The sequence below is a fragment of the Phocoena sinus genome, chromosome 10 (assembly GCF_008692025.1).
Source record: "Phocoena sinus isolate mPhoSin1 chromosome 10, mPhoSin1.pri, whole genome shotgun sequence".
Taxonomy (NCBI): domain Eukaryota; kingdom Metazoa; phylum Chordata; class Mammalia; order Artiodactyla; family Phocoenidae; genus Phocoena; species Phocoena sinus.
In genome coordinates this window covers 39,358,397-39,374,781 of record NC_045772.1, presented here as the reverse complement: position 1 = coordinate 39,374,781, position 16,385 = coordinate 39,358,397, and the positions used below count along the sequence as shown (strand labels likewise).

At 41.8% G+C, this 16,385-nt stretch overlaps 1 protein-coding gene across 1 annotated transcript in view; it reads right to left on the bottom strand.

The window, feature by feature from the left end:
* Nucleotides 1-9,975, bottom strand: part of PAWR (pro-apoptotic WT1 regulator) — a 106,489-nt gene extending 96,514 nt beyond the window's left edge. The window contains exons 1-2 of the mRNA XM_032645368.1: nucleotides 9,841-9,975; nucleotides 8,658-9,330 (exon numbers count right to left, since the gene is read on the bottom strand). Of these exons, the coding sequence (XP_032501259.1) occupies nucleotides 8,658-9,182 (525 nt within the window). The 5' untranslated portion in view covers nucleotides 9,183-9,330; nucleotides 9,841-9,975. The remainder of the gene's footprint in view (nucleotides 1-8,657; nucleotides 9,331-9,840) is intronic.
* Between the last annotated feature and the right edge of the window lie 6,410 nt (nucleotides 9,976-16,385).

The window sequence follows — 16,385 nt, the reverse complement described above, 5'->3', positions numbered from 1 at the left end:
GTGGTGCAGTGGTTAAGAATGTGCCTGCCAATGCAGGGGACATGGGTTCGAGCCCTGGTCCGGGAAGATCCCACATGCCAGGGAGCAACTAAGCCTGTGCGCCACAACTACTGAGCCTGTGCTCTAGAGCTCGCGAGCCACAACTACTGAGCTCGAGTGCCACAACTACTGAGCCCGTGTGCCACAACTACTAAAGCCCGTGCACCTAGAGCCCGTGCTCTGCAACAAGAGAAGCCACCGCAATGAGAAGCCCGCGCAAGACCCAATGCAACCAAAAATTTAAAAAAATTTTTTTTAAAAATCCACCCCTATTTTTGAAGAACACCACCATAAAAATATTCATAATGAATGACTAAATATACACACAAATCTGTATAGTGTGGTTCCATTTTTTATGTAGATAGAAAAAGGACTACAACAAATATTAATATGTATAACAGGTGACTGGTTTCTCTATCTTTTTTTGTATTTACACAAGGGAACTACAATGAATACATTACTGTTTTAACACATTTTTACCAGCAGAAAAAAAATATTTAAGATACAAATTTGATTTGGATCAACTTTTGCTGGCATTACAGAATATCAAGAGGTCTTGTCAAGAATTTGAGACCTAAAGTAACTTCTTTGACTATTTCAGCTAAAATACTTTCTATTCATATTCCTCAGGTACCATCTTCTGAATGTTCATTTTGTTCTTCATAACTCAGATTTCCATTCTTTTTAAATACTACTAAAAGTATTCTGCAAGGAATTCCAAAAGTAATAGAAAATCATTTCATACTTCATATAATCTGAAAATTTCTCAAATAAGATTAAGTAGTTCACTTACATGCCCATAGATAAGCTGAATATTAAAAGGTATCTTTTAAAGTTAATTTTATTACAAAACATGTTTTTATCAGATGTTTTTCAAACTGTATTTTATTATTTTTATTTATTATTCAATTAGTCTCTTAACAGTTTATAAAAAGAGCCTGCAAACAAAATTTTAGCTGTCACAGAATTGTAATCTACAACATAAATTCTCTCCTATCTGTTCATTTCAGCAAAACTCTAATAAAATACTCACTTTCAGAACACAACAGCCCTTTTTCTTTAAATTCAACTTATAAAGCAAATGAAACTATTATTGAAAACCACATTGTAACCTATAAAAATTTGGTGAAGGAAATTTCTAAAGACTATCACCGAATAAACGTTTATTAGCCAATTCACATGCTTAGTTTTGAACTCACTGGAGCTGTTTTTGCCCTTTATGTATATAATTTTGCTGCTTTTAGAAATTAAATATTGTTATAATTTTATTCAGACATGGTGCCTGGCATATTTTTAAGTAACCCAAGGAGAATGTAATAAATAGCTGAGGCTCAATTCTAACACCAGTATGTACACAGCTATAAACAAAACTGCACAAGACTTGGGCTTCCCTGGTGGCACAGTGGTTGGGAATCTGCCTGCCATTGTGGGGGACACGGGTTCGAGCTCTGGTCTGGGAGGATCCCACATGCTGTGGAGCAGCTGGGCCCACGCTCCACGGCTGCTGGGCCTGCGCTCTGGAGCCTGCAAGCCACAACTACTGAGCACGTGTGCCACAACTACTGAAGCCCGCACACTTAGAGCCCGTGCTCCACACAACAGGGGAGGCCGCCGCACCGCAGCAAAGAGTGACCCCCACTCACTGCAACTGGAGAGAGCCTGCGCACAGCAACGGAGACCCAACTCAGCCAAAAGTAATTAAATAATTTTTTTTAAAAAATGGATAAGACTTACACCAAAAGTTGCCTCAGCAATAAGCAAATCTGTTAAGAATCAACTGGCTAGCTAAGGACACCGACAGGTCTAATATGTAAGAGTAGTAAACAAGAGGAGAAAAGTCTTCACTTGAGACTATTTTGACAAGACAGACAAAACCTGTTTTAAGAGTATGAACTAATTATTAAACATATTTACAAACATACACTTTCCCTTAAAGAATATAAAAAAGAAAAATGAGTAAAAGTACAGTTCAAATTACACATGAAGTATTAGAGGTTTCTTCTGTAGGCTAGGCTTCTGCAAGAAGCAAGGCAGACAACATTTTGTACTAAATATATGACATTACATAAATGTTTAAGATACTCTGAATTTCCAAGTACCTCAAGTTGTCTCTGTTAAAATATCTATAAAGTTCTTAATTAAAAGGGAAAAATAAGAATGTTTAATATCCCAGTAAGAAATTTCCACTAGACATCAACAACCACCTTTCAATGTAACCTACACAGTAACTATAATTTATAATTTGGTCATTCTTAGAACATTTTCAGAAACGTTATCTCACAGGATTATTATATGAATTAAATAATCAGTATCAATTTCATTTCACAGATCAGTAAACCAGTACAGAGCATTTAAGTCAGTTCTTCTCAAACTTTAGTATGTACAAGAATCACTCAAGAACATGTTAAAATGATGTCTTAAGTAACTCCTTCCCACCCGCAGACTGAAGTGGATCCCAGAAATCTGCATTTTAAATAAATAACACAGGTGATACTGGTACAGGTGGTTCCCCCCACCCCAACCCAGCCACATCTTTTAGGACCCTGATTTAAGTAATGTATGACTAAAGCCATTAATGGCATAAAACTCCATTTTTACTCTGAATCAAAGTTCCCAAAAGTTTAGATGGTAGAGCTTTACAGATCTCATGAAAGATATGTAAAATTTTAAACAAGCTGAAAATATTACACTCAAATTAAGTACCTCTTATACTAAATTCCAGTAAAAACAAGTGGTAGTAGATGTCTAAGTTTTTTAAGAAACTTAAAACTGAGGAGATTCTACCATTTCATTTCTCTGTGAAATGCAGGAAAAGCTGAAATTAAATTATATTAATAGCTTCTCGTGGTTTGAATACTGTTGCACTTTACTGAGTAAGGAGCTAAAACTTAGGTACCACAGGTTCTAGGAACATAATAAAAACATTAAGATGAAAATGTAAAAGCACTTAGAGCACAACTTTGTGAATACACTGAAAACCACTGAACTGTACACTTTGAAAGGGTGAGTTTTATGGTACGTAAATTATATCTCACTTTTTAAAAAGAAAAAAACTCTTAGAAAATTTCAAACTAGTATTTTCCAGTAATTTTAAATTTCTAAGACATTATATCAGCATTACTATTAAACAGCATAATCATTTTCTGGCCTATATCACAGATGCTGAAAACCAGTGCAGAAATAATAAAGAGCATAAATAAGGCTGCTAGCTTGACAAAGATTTTAAACAAGAATTGTAATACCACTGTTTATATATTTATTTGCTCTCAAATTCTTCCAGTAAAGTCCCACTTCATCTGCCTTTTATAACAGGGTTATTTTCAAATTCTATAGTAATTTATTAGCATCCTATAAAATAATCTTTGTATTTCTTAAACTAGGTATATAGTATGTAATACACTGAAATATATTAAGATGGTTATTAAGCACCAGGCTTTGAAGACAGACTACTTTGCTTCTTACCACATATATGGCCTCTGGCAAGTAACTTATCCTTTCTGCCCCATTTTCCCATAGGGTTGTAGAGAGAATTAAATGCACCAATATACGTAAGGTGCTTAAGTCAGTGCCTGGCACTTAATAAACACACCATAAATATCATCTACTTTAATTACATAAAAATTATTTTTATGTAAAAAGGCCTCTCAGCTTAGAAAACTCATTACAAATCCTGATAATATTAAAATTTCAATTTTCTTTATCAATTTAGGAAAGCTGCGACTAAAATATTATTAAGGAACCTAGGTGTTTATGCTGTTTCTACCCTATTCACAAGTCCAATTTCCTCCAACTCTGAATCACTATTAGTTCTTCTCCTGACTCATCACAAAGAAAGGTAGACAGTCTGGAATATAACTGGCATACTAAAAGGCATTTCTTAATCTATCTGGATTTATAAGATTTACTAAGTGGAACTTGTCCTATATAATGGTCAAAAAATATGCTAAATAATTATGACTTAAACTGTGTTCACTTAAAAGTGTTTGTATATATCAAATGTTCCTTCAAAGTATGTAGTAGGTGTTATAACCCCATCTTGACTGAAAAACAACATATCACTTAAGTAAAATCGAAGATCCACATTTTCTGACTGCTAGCCAAAAGCAGATTAATAATTTGCTGATGATCTGGTGTTCAAAATTTTGCCAAGCAAGCTACAGACTAGAAGCTCAGAAGCAATCTCTGAGCCTACAAATTTGACCTTAATTTCTATTCAATTCCATACTTTCATTGTTTTCCCCATTCAGATATTCAAATCATTTAAGATAACCTCTAATAAAAAGTTATTGAAAAAAATCCAGGGACGGAAGCTAAATAATGCAACATAGATTAAAAACTCCACTTTCCCTAGACACAAATGTACACAAAAAAACAAATACTTTTAAAATACTACTCTACCACTTATTCACTTTCCATGTGATCTTGAGTCATTTAAACTCTCCAAGCCTCCACCTTCTCCTCTGGAAATGGGGATAAAAAGAGTAACTATAACTACCATATGGGATTGCTGTGAGCATTAATCAAGACAACACATAAAACACTTTAGCCAACCACTATGAAAACAGTTAAGTTTCAATAAATGTTAACTTCTATATATAAATCCAAACTTTAGCATCATTTGACCTCTATCTATTGAAAGATTTTATTTTCTATGAAAACCATCTCTGTTAACCCATTCATGCACACCTACCCAATGGCAATAACTTCACAAGCACTCTGAAAATGTGGATATTAACAGTCGAGGAAGTTATAGCCCCCTCCTCCTGAGTTAGGTACCCTGCTCAGGAAATAGCCTGTACTTAGCACTGTACTACTTAACACAGTTCCCTATATTACTTGAGAGCCCCTTGTGGGCAAGCCCTGTGTCCTATTATTCATTTCTGTATCCCGAGACTGAAACCCAATAGTTCTAAACCCTGACTCACAAGGGGAGGTTATCAAAATATTAATGCCTGGGATCCATCCCAGACCCATTAAATCTAAGGAGGTCAGGGAGGTAGAAGACAAGTAATCAGCAAGGGGGGAGCATTTTTTTAATATCCTCACGTGATGTTAGTGTGCTGCCACAGTTAAGAACCACTGCACTCTGACATTTAAAATACTATACAAACAGGTATATATACGTGTGTGAATATATAAATATATAGGTAAAGAAATATAAGTCTCAGCTCAAGACCCTCAACCTCACAGCTACTCCTAGCCCCATCATCTCTTTCCTTTAAACAGACAACACTGTTAATAAACAATTAGTTACATGCTGCGTTAAGATGGTTTTTAAACTGTTAACTCAGTACAGTACTTAAGTTTCTTCATGTAATTATGCCTTAGCCTTCTTCCTAGATTACAGTCTTGCTCCTTGAAAATATACACTGCCTTATTCTTGTTTTCTCCACAGTGCTTATGATAGTGTCTTGAACACCAACATGTAATAAACATGTGGCTCATCTAATAAATGCATACAAAAATTATCAGCAGGAAGTATGTCGCATCCAAATTAACCAACTTGGGCTATGACTCAAAAAACAGAAAAAGTAAAAATTCAGAAAAAAGTTTAAAAAAACCTCTAACTTAGTAAATAAGAACAACTAAAGTTTATCTCATTAACGAGCATCTATATATTTGCATTTATTACAGCCATCACATGCAGTATCCCATCATCATCCACCACTTTAAGATTCTGAACTGCTTCCTTACTAAAACTATCTTCCAGTTGCTAGTGGTATCTTTAGCTGCTGTCATATTCTTTTGTAACAACTTTACAATACTCTGTAATTAGTAAAATAAGTTAATGAAGGTCACAACAAATGTGTCACACATGCTTAATAAATACGTCTTGAAGAAACAATGTTTATCAACCACTAAAATAGACTCTTTGCATACAAGTTACATGCTAATTTCTAATATAAATTTAGATGGGAATACTGTCTGAAAATAAGAGTCTTATTCAACACTATATATAATACAAGTCTAATTGTGAGTATTGACAGACTGATGATTTTCTGCTTTTATAGTATTTTCATACCTGAAAATTCTATTAAATAGTATATGACTTTTAAAAATAGGAGTGCTAAGCTGTATTACACAAGAAACTCCACAGCAACTGGCATTCGCAATGTTGAAACTACTAAGAGAAATGAATGGCACACAATTCTAAAAAAAAAACAATTTAAAGATATGAAAATGATTCACCTTAAAAGGTTTGTGTCATACGTGTACCACTATTAACAATCTGAAAGACTTACGTTGTTTTTAAAAATCTGAAAATATGGGGACTTCCCTGGTGGCGCAGTGGTTAAGAATTCGCCTACCAGTGCAGGGGACCCGGGTTCGAGCCCTGGTCCGGGAAGATCCCACATGCCGCGGAGCAACTAAGCCCGTGCGCCACAACTACACAGCCTGCGCTCTAGAGCCCGTGAGCCACAACTACTGAGCCCGACTGCCACAACTACTGAAGCCCACGCGCCTAAGGCCCGTGCTCTGCAACAAGAGAAGCCACCCAATGAGAAGCCCGCGAACCGCAACAAAGAGTAGCCCCCGCTCGCCGCAACTAGAGAAAGCTCGTGAGCAGCAACAGAGATCCAAGGCAGCCAAAAAAATAAACAAATAAATTTTTTTTAAAAACTGAAAATATGGGGAGGAGGCACTCAAGAAATATGCCTGCTAATTAGATACTGTGGTAAAACATTACCATGTTTTGTTGGGTCCTACAGCATTAAACAGATAGAGCCGGAGTTACCACAAAAAGAAAGCCGTACACAATTCCCTATTCAATAAAAAAGGTTCAAATTCCACAGTCAAAAAAATGGTACCCTGGGTTGTTTGTTTTTAAGGAAGATTAAATTTAGGAGTTGCCAACACCCAAACGAAAAACATTCCAGAGTATCAGACTCAATTGTAGTGGGGAGTCATCTACATTCTCAGCACTACGTTCCCTTACCCAAAACAGGAATATTAACAAAGGATGCTTCTTAGGATCTCACAAGATACACCATACTTATTTACCACCAGTAAACATTACCCTTGTTTAAAAACCAAAAACAAAAAGGTACTTGCGAAATAACAATTTTAGCACAAGCATACAGACAAAAAATGAAGTTTAACATCTGCCAAGATATTTCCCAAAATAAGACCCCTGTCAAATGAACAATGAGGAAAAGATTGCAAATGACAAATTCTTTTATTTGGACCATCAGCTACTTTTAAAAAGAAAGTTGAGGAATGTAGCTTTTCCAAAGCCTTCTCTTCAGTTTCTCCCTAATCTTCATATTTTTAACTTAAAAAAAAAAACCCTAGAAATTTGATTACCACTCTTATGAATTCCTTTTAAAGCAATTTAATGAGTAACAGATCTTTTGTGCAAGTAGGAAACCACAGAGGACAGTTTTGCTGGCTGATAAAAATCTCTCTGAAACACTCATAAAAATATACCCTTCAAACACAAACTCTGATTTTCCAGGTATGGAAATTATATTAAGACTTAAAAATTGGGGTATGTTTGATATACACCCTAACTTACTGTAAATGCTTTTACTTGAACCACAATTAAAGTTGGTGAATTCTTACTATTTATTTACTGTGTGTCAAAGTTGAATAAATTAGAAGGCCAGGAAAAAAAGGTAAAACCTGGAACCAATGAGAAAAAGATGCAACTACTTCGGGTGAAACAAGGTTATTGAATCACTTCCCCAAACCGGTGAGTTACTATTAAAGTAACCAAATACTTGTTAGAGGATTGTTTTGTTTTGTTGAGGGTAGAGAAAGGTGCAGTTATATCCCAAGTAGAAATGTTTCACCAGTAACTCTGTAATGGGAAGATGCTGCTGCCTGCATAATGGTTTTTGAGACTGCTCAAAAATACCAAAAAAAAAACCCAACAACAACCCAAAAAACAAAAAATTCCCAACCCTACCACAAATGTTTTCCAGAATACACAGAGCCAAATACTTAAATACAGGGAGAGAGCATTTTAGCAAAAAGAATTGAGGGTTGCTACAGCGTTCCTAATGTCCACAATACCACTCAGAAAAAAACTTGTGTGCGTGTGTGTGTGTGTGTGTGTGTGTGTGCTGGGGAGCACTATTTCCCAAAGCTGGTTTATATATGAAATAGAGCATATGCTCAACTGGATATACTTATCTTGGGTTCACTGAAAGATAAAGCTGTCTGGGATAGTGCTAAAGCCACGTTTTCTTTACAGGTGCTATTAAACACTGTTAAGAGAGAAGAAGACATAAACTATCTGATAATTTGAGACGGGCACGTGGGAAACTGAAGTACGTGGTCATCACCATTAATCAATTTTTCTAACTGATCAAGCATAAACAAACAAGGCTAGGTGGGCAAGTTCTGGAGCCCCGAGTTGTCTTTCCAACACTGAAAAGAAGGATCCTGGGTCTGAGATCTTAGCCGGGAAGCCTGAAAAGCACGCGTCCGACTTTGGATTTGGGGAACTTCCCAGCAAGCATTTGTTGAGAGTAAAACTCCATCACCCCCTGCCTGCCTAACTCAGTGAAAGGCTAAGAAGTGCAGGCTCGAGGGGGAAAGCTCTGGGCCCTGGAGAGAAGACACCAGGAGGCGGCAGCCCTCCAGGGTCCGGCCGCGGCCCCCGCCCAGCTCACCTCTGCGGCAGGGATGTTGACCACGCCGGTGGAGCGCCGCTTCTCCCGCAGCTTCCTCTTCTCGATCTGCCCCTTGCCTTTCCTGGCGCTGGGGCCCGAGCTCTTGCCCTTCTCCAGGGCGCCGTCCCGCTCCTCCTCGCCGTCCCGTGCGGGGGCTGCCCCCGAAGCGGCGGCGGCGGCGGCGGCGGCTGAGGACTCATCCTCCGGCCGCCGCGGGCCGGGTGCGGCGCGACTCAGCTGCGCAGGGCCCAAAGCGCAGTTCACGCCCCCGGGGCCGGGGGCGGCAGGTGCGGCGGCGCCGCCTGGGAGGTTGTTGTTCAGCTCGTTGGCCGAAGCGGCGGCCGAAGTACCCAGGGGCCCCGGCGGGAGCTTCCCGGCCGCGTCGCCCGTGCCCCCACCGGGGGCGGCCGGGCCCGGGGGATTCTGCTTGGCGCGCATCTTCTCGCGCTTCGCCTTCCACTCCTCCAGGAAGTCTGTGGTGCTGCCGCCGCTGCCGCCGCCGGTCCGGTAGCCACCGGTCGCCATATTCCCAGCGGGGCCGGCCGGGCTCTCACCTCAGGCCGCCCGCCCCGACTCCGGCCGCCGCCCCCTCTTCCTTCCCGCCACCCGGAGGAGGCGAGGGAACGACCCCCGGGCGCGGGGGTGGCCGCGGCTCCCCCAGGGACCGGCTGGTCTGCAGGGAAACACAAAAGGGGGCGGAGAAGGGAAGCGTAAGATCCTCGCCCGGCCCGAGGGTCTGCCCCGCGGCCGCGCCCCTCGGAGTCCCACAGAGAGCGCGCCCACTCAGCCCCGCAGGCGAGGAGCTGCAGAGTCCCCACCCTGCAAAGTTTCTCCGACGCACCTACACGGCTGGCCCGGACGATCACCGCCCCTCGAGGGGTGGAGAGAGGCACGGTCCCCACCCCCGGCCCGCCTGCCCGCCCGCCCGCCCCATCCTCGCCGGGGTCCGAGCCTGCGGCGGTCGGGGGACACGGACCAGACCCCCCACCTGTCGACCCGTCGCATGGCCAACCCTCGCTCCGGTCCGGGATCCCCGCGACCGACACACTCATTCCCGGGACGAGGCGCGGAGTCCCCTAACCGACTCGCGGAGGAGGCGGGACGCCTCCCGACCCAGCAGTCCAGCCGAGTCCAGGGGGACGGGTGCGCGTGTGGAGCGCGGACCTACCGGGCGGCCCCTTACCTGGGAGGAGTTGGGGGGACGAGGAGCGGGACTGGGTGCTGGCGCCCAGGTGAACCGAAGCAGCCGCGCGGAAGGACCCGCGGCCAGCTCTCCGTCCTGAGCCCGCGGCGCTCCCGGGCTAGGAAGGAGGGAGGGAGGGAGGGAGGGAATGAGGGAGGGGAGGGAAGGGAACGAGGGGAGCCGAGCGGCGCCGAAGCGCCGGCGGAAAGGACCGAGATCGCGCGCGAGGGGCGCGGCGCGCAGTGGGGGCAGCGGGGCCCGCCGACGCCCCGCCCCCGGCGCTCAGGTGCGCGGCGCCGCGTCCAGCCCGCTGCTGCCGCCAGTCCCGCGCCAGCAGATGCGACCGCACATTCCTGGGCGCGCAACCTCGCGGCGGCCGACCTGCCGGCGCCTCCGACGCTGGAGCGTGAACCGCCCTCCACGCCCTTCTCCCCGTTCCTCTTCTCCGCCTCTCCAATCTCCCACCACTCTTCCTTTTAAGTACAAGACATATTCTTCCAGGGAAAATCTCAAATACTGCTGGCTGAGGGGGAAAGTGCATGATTCAGGGCCTGACTAGCTAGGATGGAAAAATACTCTCGCGTCCCTTTTCCTAGTCGCTGCCCCCTTTTCAGATGTACTGGGGTGGCAAGCAGGAGAGTGGAAAGGGCTGAAACCCAGGCCCCTCCTTCTAAGTCTGTGGTCTCAGGTGAACGTGTCGCCTGAAAGGAGAGACTTCAACTGTACGTGTATTATCAAGGCTTTACTGTTATCTTAGGCTTGCAGGGAAAAATTTTAAAGCTCATTTTAAAATGTATTGTGTTGGCGATCCCAGTCCTACTTGGAGTTTCCTCTTAACCCTGTCTCTACACCTCCTCTTCACAGGGAATTTAGCAACAAAACTCCCTACCAAAGTCCTAAAGCTGCATTGAGGCTGATTTGATATGAGCTGGGGCGGTGATTGTCTCTATTCTTCTACCCTTGACACGCCATAGGGTAAATCTTATCTTCAGAGGCAAGTCATCTCCGATTTCTGGATCAGGGCTGGGTGGACTGCCACTGTCAAGCACTTGAGCAGACAGACGTCACTGTATCCGAGTAACGCCAGGGCACATCACTGTCATAGGGTACAAATGCCTGGTCACCATTTTGCAAAAAGTAGGCGAGCCCTGAGTCACATTCTTACCTAACATAACTCTTTCTTCCTACTTAGTACCTGTTTTGCCTAGGTGGCACACGGTGGGTGAGCCGCCAGCCTTTGCCTGCTCAGGAAGGAGAACAGGAAAATGTGATTCACATGCTATTTATTTATCAGAGGGGAAGGTCACACAGTTCTCGTCTTTTGTCTGCCTGCTGGAGTGAACTTGTGGATAACCCGGATTGAGTTCTGGAAAAACTCTTTAAAAAATTAAAGGCCTACGTTGGGAATCGGTTTAAAAGGCTGAGCCTGGCTGGTACCAACCTGGGTGTGCCATCTGAAACTCCTCAATTAATGATTCATTACTTTGTTTTCTGAGTTTTAAGGTGGGGGGAGGGAGGGTTGAGCATTAAAGAGATTCACATTAATAATCTTTATAACTTACCAGAGGATTTTCTTTTGGAGGGACTGCAGGATATAGTGGAAAGAGGATATAATGTGCCTGAGTACAAACATCTAAACAGCTGAGAGATCTTGGGCATGTTGTTTAAATTCTCTGAAACTCAGCTTTCTTTACTATAAAACCAGTAATAACAGCATATGTTTTTATGTTGTTATAAGAAATGACACTGTGTGCTTGGTCAAGGAAAGCACTCAGTAAATATAGTCTCTTTTATTAATAGGATATTGAACAGAGTCCTGGGTTTCTAAGGGGGGCGCAGACGAAAAAAGATAAGGTACTAAATACACAATATTAACTTGAAAACAATAGACTTTGAATGAACTAGGATAACACTCTGCCACATAATTTATCAGTGCATCTCTTTGACCAGTTCTCTTGGTATATTAACAAGCGCTGAGTCAGGAACGTTGGCTACTATGGACTTGTGTGACTTTCGGCAAGTTGCTTACCTTTTGTGCCTCTGTTTACTTACACATAAAATGGGGATAATAATACTTCCTACATTGTGAGAGTGTTGTGAAAGTGTCCGAGATCCTTAGGTAAAAGGTAGTATGGGAGTACCGGAGTAGTTGTTATTAGTCTATAAAGTGCCCTAGGAACCATGGATGAAAGAGATTACTGAGGTACAAAGCGCTGTGTATCATTATTGTTATCGCTTATTATACCTTTTGTCTTTACCTTACCATTCTCAATATTCCCAAAGGTATATTTCACAGCCAGACTGCTTCCAACATTGCATCAAGATATTTAGCTGAGTCAGTTCTAAATTGCTGTGTTTGCATGTCGTCAGTCTTCATGTACAGCGTTCTGATGAAATAATCCTTAAAGACTCTGAGCCTGGTTTCTCAACTGCAGCACTACTGAAATTTGGGACTGGATAATTCTTTGGGGGTGTTGTCCTGTCCATTGCAGGACGTTTAGCAGCATCCTTGGCTTCTGCCCACTAGATACCTACCAGGAGTGTCCTCCACCCCCAGTTGTGAGTTTGCCAAGTGCTTCTTGGGGGGCAAAATCTTCCCCAGTTAAGAACTTCTGAGCAAACCTAAAACAACTAATTTGGGTGATACACTTGCCCTTAATAATAAAGGGAAATAAGATGATGATAACAAAACAAAGATTCATTTTAATATGTCAGAGTCAAACTTATTCTAAATGTTAAGTCTTACTTAATGTTTTCCAGGCAGTGGATTAGCTATATGTGAAATAGCCTGTTTGTATGTGTTGGAATAATTAATAGGATATTAAGAAATAACAATTTGCCTGCAATGCAAATATTTCTGGAAGATATGCAATTCGCCCTCTAAAATCAAAATAATACGTGCACATCGTCTTAATGGTTAAATACTTCAGTTCTACAAGGATTATAACAAAAGACAGCAATCCCCTACCTAAAACCCTACCCAGAACTTTGAACTCTTATAACTGTTTCTGCTAATATAGATCTTCCTATTTATATTTTAATGCCCTCACCTGCTATTCTACTTCTTGATTTCTCCATTTTTTAGACATCCATTTTTGGCTTGCTGATACAGAAGAAAATTTAGTTCTCCTCTACTTAAACTACACCTACACGTTTCTTACTCCTAAACTCCTGCTATACTTGTATTGCAATTTTTATTGAATAACCATTTAATGTTTATAGTGTTATGACTATGCAAATATTGTTCACAGCTGAGCCAGGCAGTGTACTATGTTTGCTTTTCTTTTTTTTTCTCCAACTTATTTTCTTGTTACACAAATATTTCTTTTTCCTGCAGTTAAAACTTGCCCCTTTTTTGCCTTATTTTTCTATATATCAGTCACAAATTTACACCCAGACTTTCTTCCTGTCGATGCAGTTCACCATGTCAGATGATCTGTCAGTTCTATTTCTCTTTTTCTTGGAGGTATCTCTCCTGGAGCCCGCCACCCTCACTCTAGTCTGGATTGATTTTAAGGCTCATTGCTCTGTGGTTATTCTGGGATTATACTTCCCTAACATCCTGGGAATTATTTCCTGTGCAGACTCCTTGTTTCCTGAATCCCATATTGTCCTCTTTCTTTTCCCTTATTTTAGTTGAGTACTTCTTCAGTATTCTCTGGAGATCGGATTGCACATTCTTCGAGACCATGTGTGTTAGAAAATGTTTTTAATTTATCTTCACACTTGGTTAATAGTTTGGTGAGGCATAGACCTCTACGTTGGAAATCATTTTCCTTTATAATTTTGAAGGCATCACAATATTGTCTTCTGGTTTCCAGAGTTGCAGTTTGGAAAACCAATGGCATTCTGATTCCTTTGTATTTTCTCTCTGGAAGTTTTTGGAACTTCTTACCCAGATCTACTTGAATATCTTAAAGATTTGCCATGATTTGTCTTTTTTTTCTATATAAATTTATTTATTTATTTTTGGCTGTGTTGGGTCTTCGTTGCTGCACACGGGCTTTCTCTAGTTGTGGCGTGAGAGGGGGCTACTCCTCATTGTGGTGCGCAGGCTTCTCATTGCAGTGCGTAGGCTTCTCATTGGGGTGGCTTCTCTTGTTGCAGAGCATGGGCTCTAGGCGCGGAGGCTTCAGTAGTTGTGGTGCACGGGCCTAGTTGCACGGCATGTGGGATCCTCCCAGACCAGGGCTCAAACCCATGTCCCCTGCATTGGCAGGCGGATTCTTAACCACTGCGCCACCAGGTAAGTCCCAGCCATGATTTGTCTTTTTTCATTATTATGTTAAGCACTCAGTGGGCCCTCTAAATCCGCCATGTGCCTTTCACTTGGGAAATTTCTTTATCCTATATCTTTGGTAATTCTTCCCTTCCATTTTCTCTTTCTGGAGCCCCTGTTAAATAGATATTGAACTTCTAAGTGTTTTCTAGTAAATATTTGTCTTTTCTCTCCTAGTTTCCGTCTCTTTGGCATGTTATTATATTTTCAGTGAAACTTCCTGTATTATTTGCCAAACCTTTCTGTTGAATTTTCTGTTTCTGCCACCATTTTTTCTTTGATCTATTTCTTAGACTCTAAATGTTCTTCTTCTATATTATCCTATTTTTGTGTCAGATTCATCATATTTTCTCTTTCTAAGGAAATTCCTTTAACTTTTCTTCTGCTGGTCCTACACTTTGTCTCATATTTATTTGCTCCCTTTTATCTTTTTGATTGTTTTAGTCTTCATCTTTCATGTTAGAGGATTTCCTTGTCAGTCTGCTGTTCATTCTTTTTTTTTTTTAATTTTTTTTTTTTTTGGCCGCTCTGCATGGCATTCAGAATCTTAGTCCCTCGACCAAGGATCAAACCCGTGTCCCCTGCAGTGGAAGTGCGGAGTCTTAACCACTGGACCACCAGGGAAGTCCCTGTTCATTCATATTTTAGACTGAAGCACTGAAAAGTTGTTTGAGGGACTTCCCTTGTGGCACAGTGGTTAAGACTCTGAGCTCCCAATGCAGGGCACCGGGGTTTGATCCCTGGTCAGTGAACTAGATCCCACATGCATACCTCAACTAAGAGTTTGCATGCCACAACTAAGGAACCTGCCTGCCACAACTAAGACCCATTGCAACCAAATAAATAAATAAATGAAAAGTTGATTGCTTGCTCTTCTTTCAAAAGGCAGAGCTTGTTGACTGATGGTCCCAATTTAGGGAGCTGGTGTTTGGACCCAGGCATTTTGTGGAGGCATGTGTCCATTGTCAGCCTCTATGAACTGATCTTGGCCAGATCAGTTTCCTTGAGAGAAACTGTGTTTCTGCCTGTATTGCTAGTTGTCAACTCTTTCCAGTTCCAAGTAGAAAAAGGGAACTGGGGGAGCCTTAGTACTCAGCATGCAGGTTTCACTCAGTCCCTATGCTTGGATGCCTGGGGTGCTCAAGTTCAGTACATTTGTAATTCAGCAACTTCAGAGTGTGAACTTCCAGTCCTCTGCCAGGATCAGGAGAGACAGCCTCCTTGCTCCTGGGCCTTACAGTGGGGACTTGAGAATCTAACTGTCCCTTATATAGATTTTTAACAACTCCAGCTGTTTTCACCCCCATTCTTTCCTCTCTTTCAATATATGCTGCTGCCTCTGATTTCTGAGCTTTCTTCAGGACAAAAAGGATTCCTTCTGGCTGGCTTTGTCTCTTGCAGGTGGTTAGAATTCACCTTTCTCTCCTCTGCTAATGTCTATCTGTTTTTCATCTTCCATCTTCCAAAATTTTGCTCTCATTTCCCATCCTCTTGGTTGTTACTGGTTTATCACTTTACTTTTATTTTAGTGAAGTTACTTGAAGGTGTACAGGTAAACATGTGTGTTCAATCTGTTATGTTTAACAGGAGGTCTAATCTGTCCATTTTGCAGATTTCTAGATATTTTGAAATCTAATCTGTGATGAGGCTAGATAAGTAGAGACCTCTACCTCTTATTACATCTTAAGCCCCTATTGATTGACACTATTAGGAAGAGTTCTGTGAAATGTGTTGTGTTTTCTGGAGGCTGTTTATGAAGATGTGGCTCATAACATTACATAATGTCCCCAGGAAAAAAATGTCTGACATTACTACTAAGAATAGTTGTATGTATTTCTCTTTTGTTACTTTTTTTTTTTTTTTTTTTTTTACAAAGCCTTTTTATTTTGGATGTGGACCATTTTCAAAGTCTTTATTGAACCTGTTACAGCGTTGCTTCTGTTCCATGTCTTGGCCCCTTGGCCCGGAGGCACGTGGGATCCTAGCTCCTAGACCAGGATCGAACCTGCCCCCCTGCCCTGGAAGGCAAAGTCCCAACCACTGGACTGCCGGGGAAGTCCCTTTTTGTTACTTTACTTTTTTAACCACAATAAAACTATGTGTTTTATAGCTGGTAAGTTTTCCCTTCTTCCATCAACTGCTGTTAATCTTAGGCCAGATTTGTGGCCTATCCAGGAAAGATCTAGGTTTTGTGGTGCCTGAAGCTTATAAAACTTAGGGCACCTTCTTTAAGAAAAAGAATAGGTTAAAAAAATAGTTAGAATGA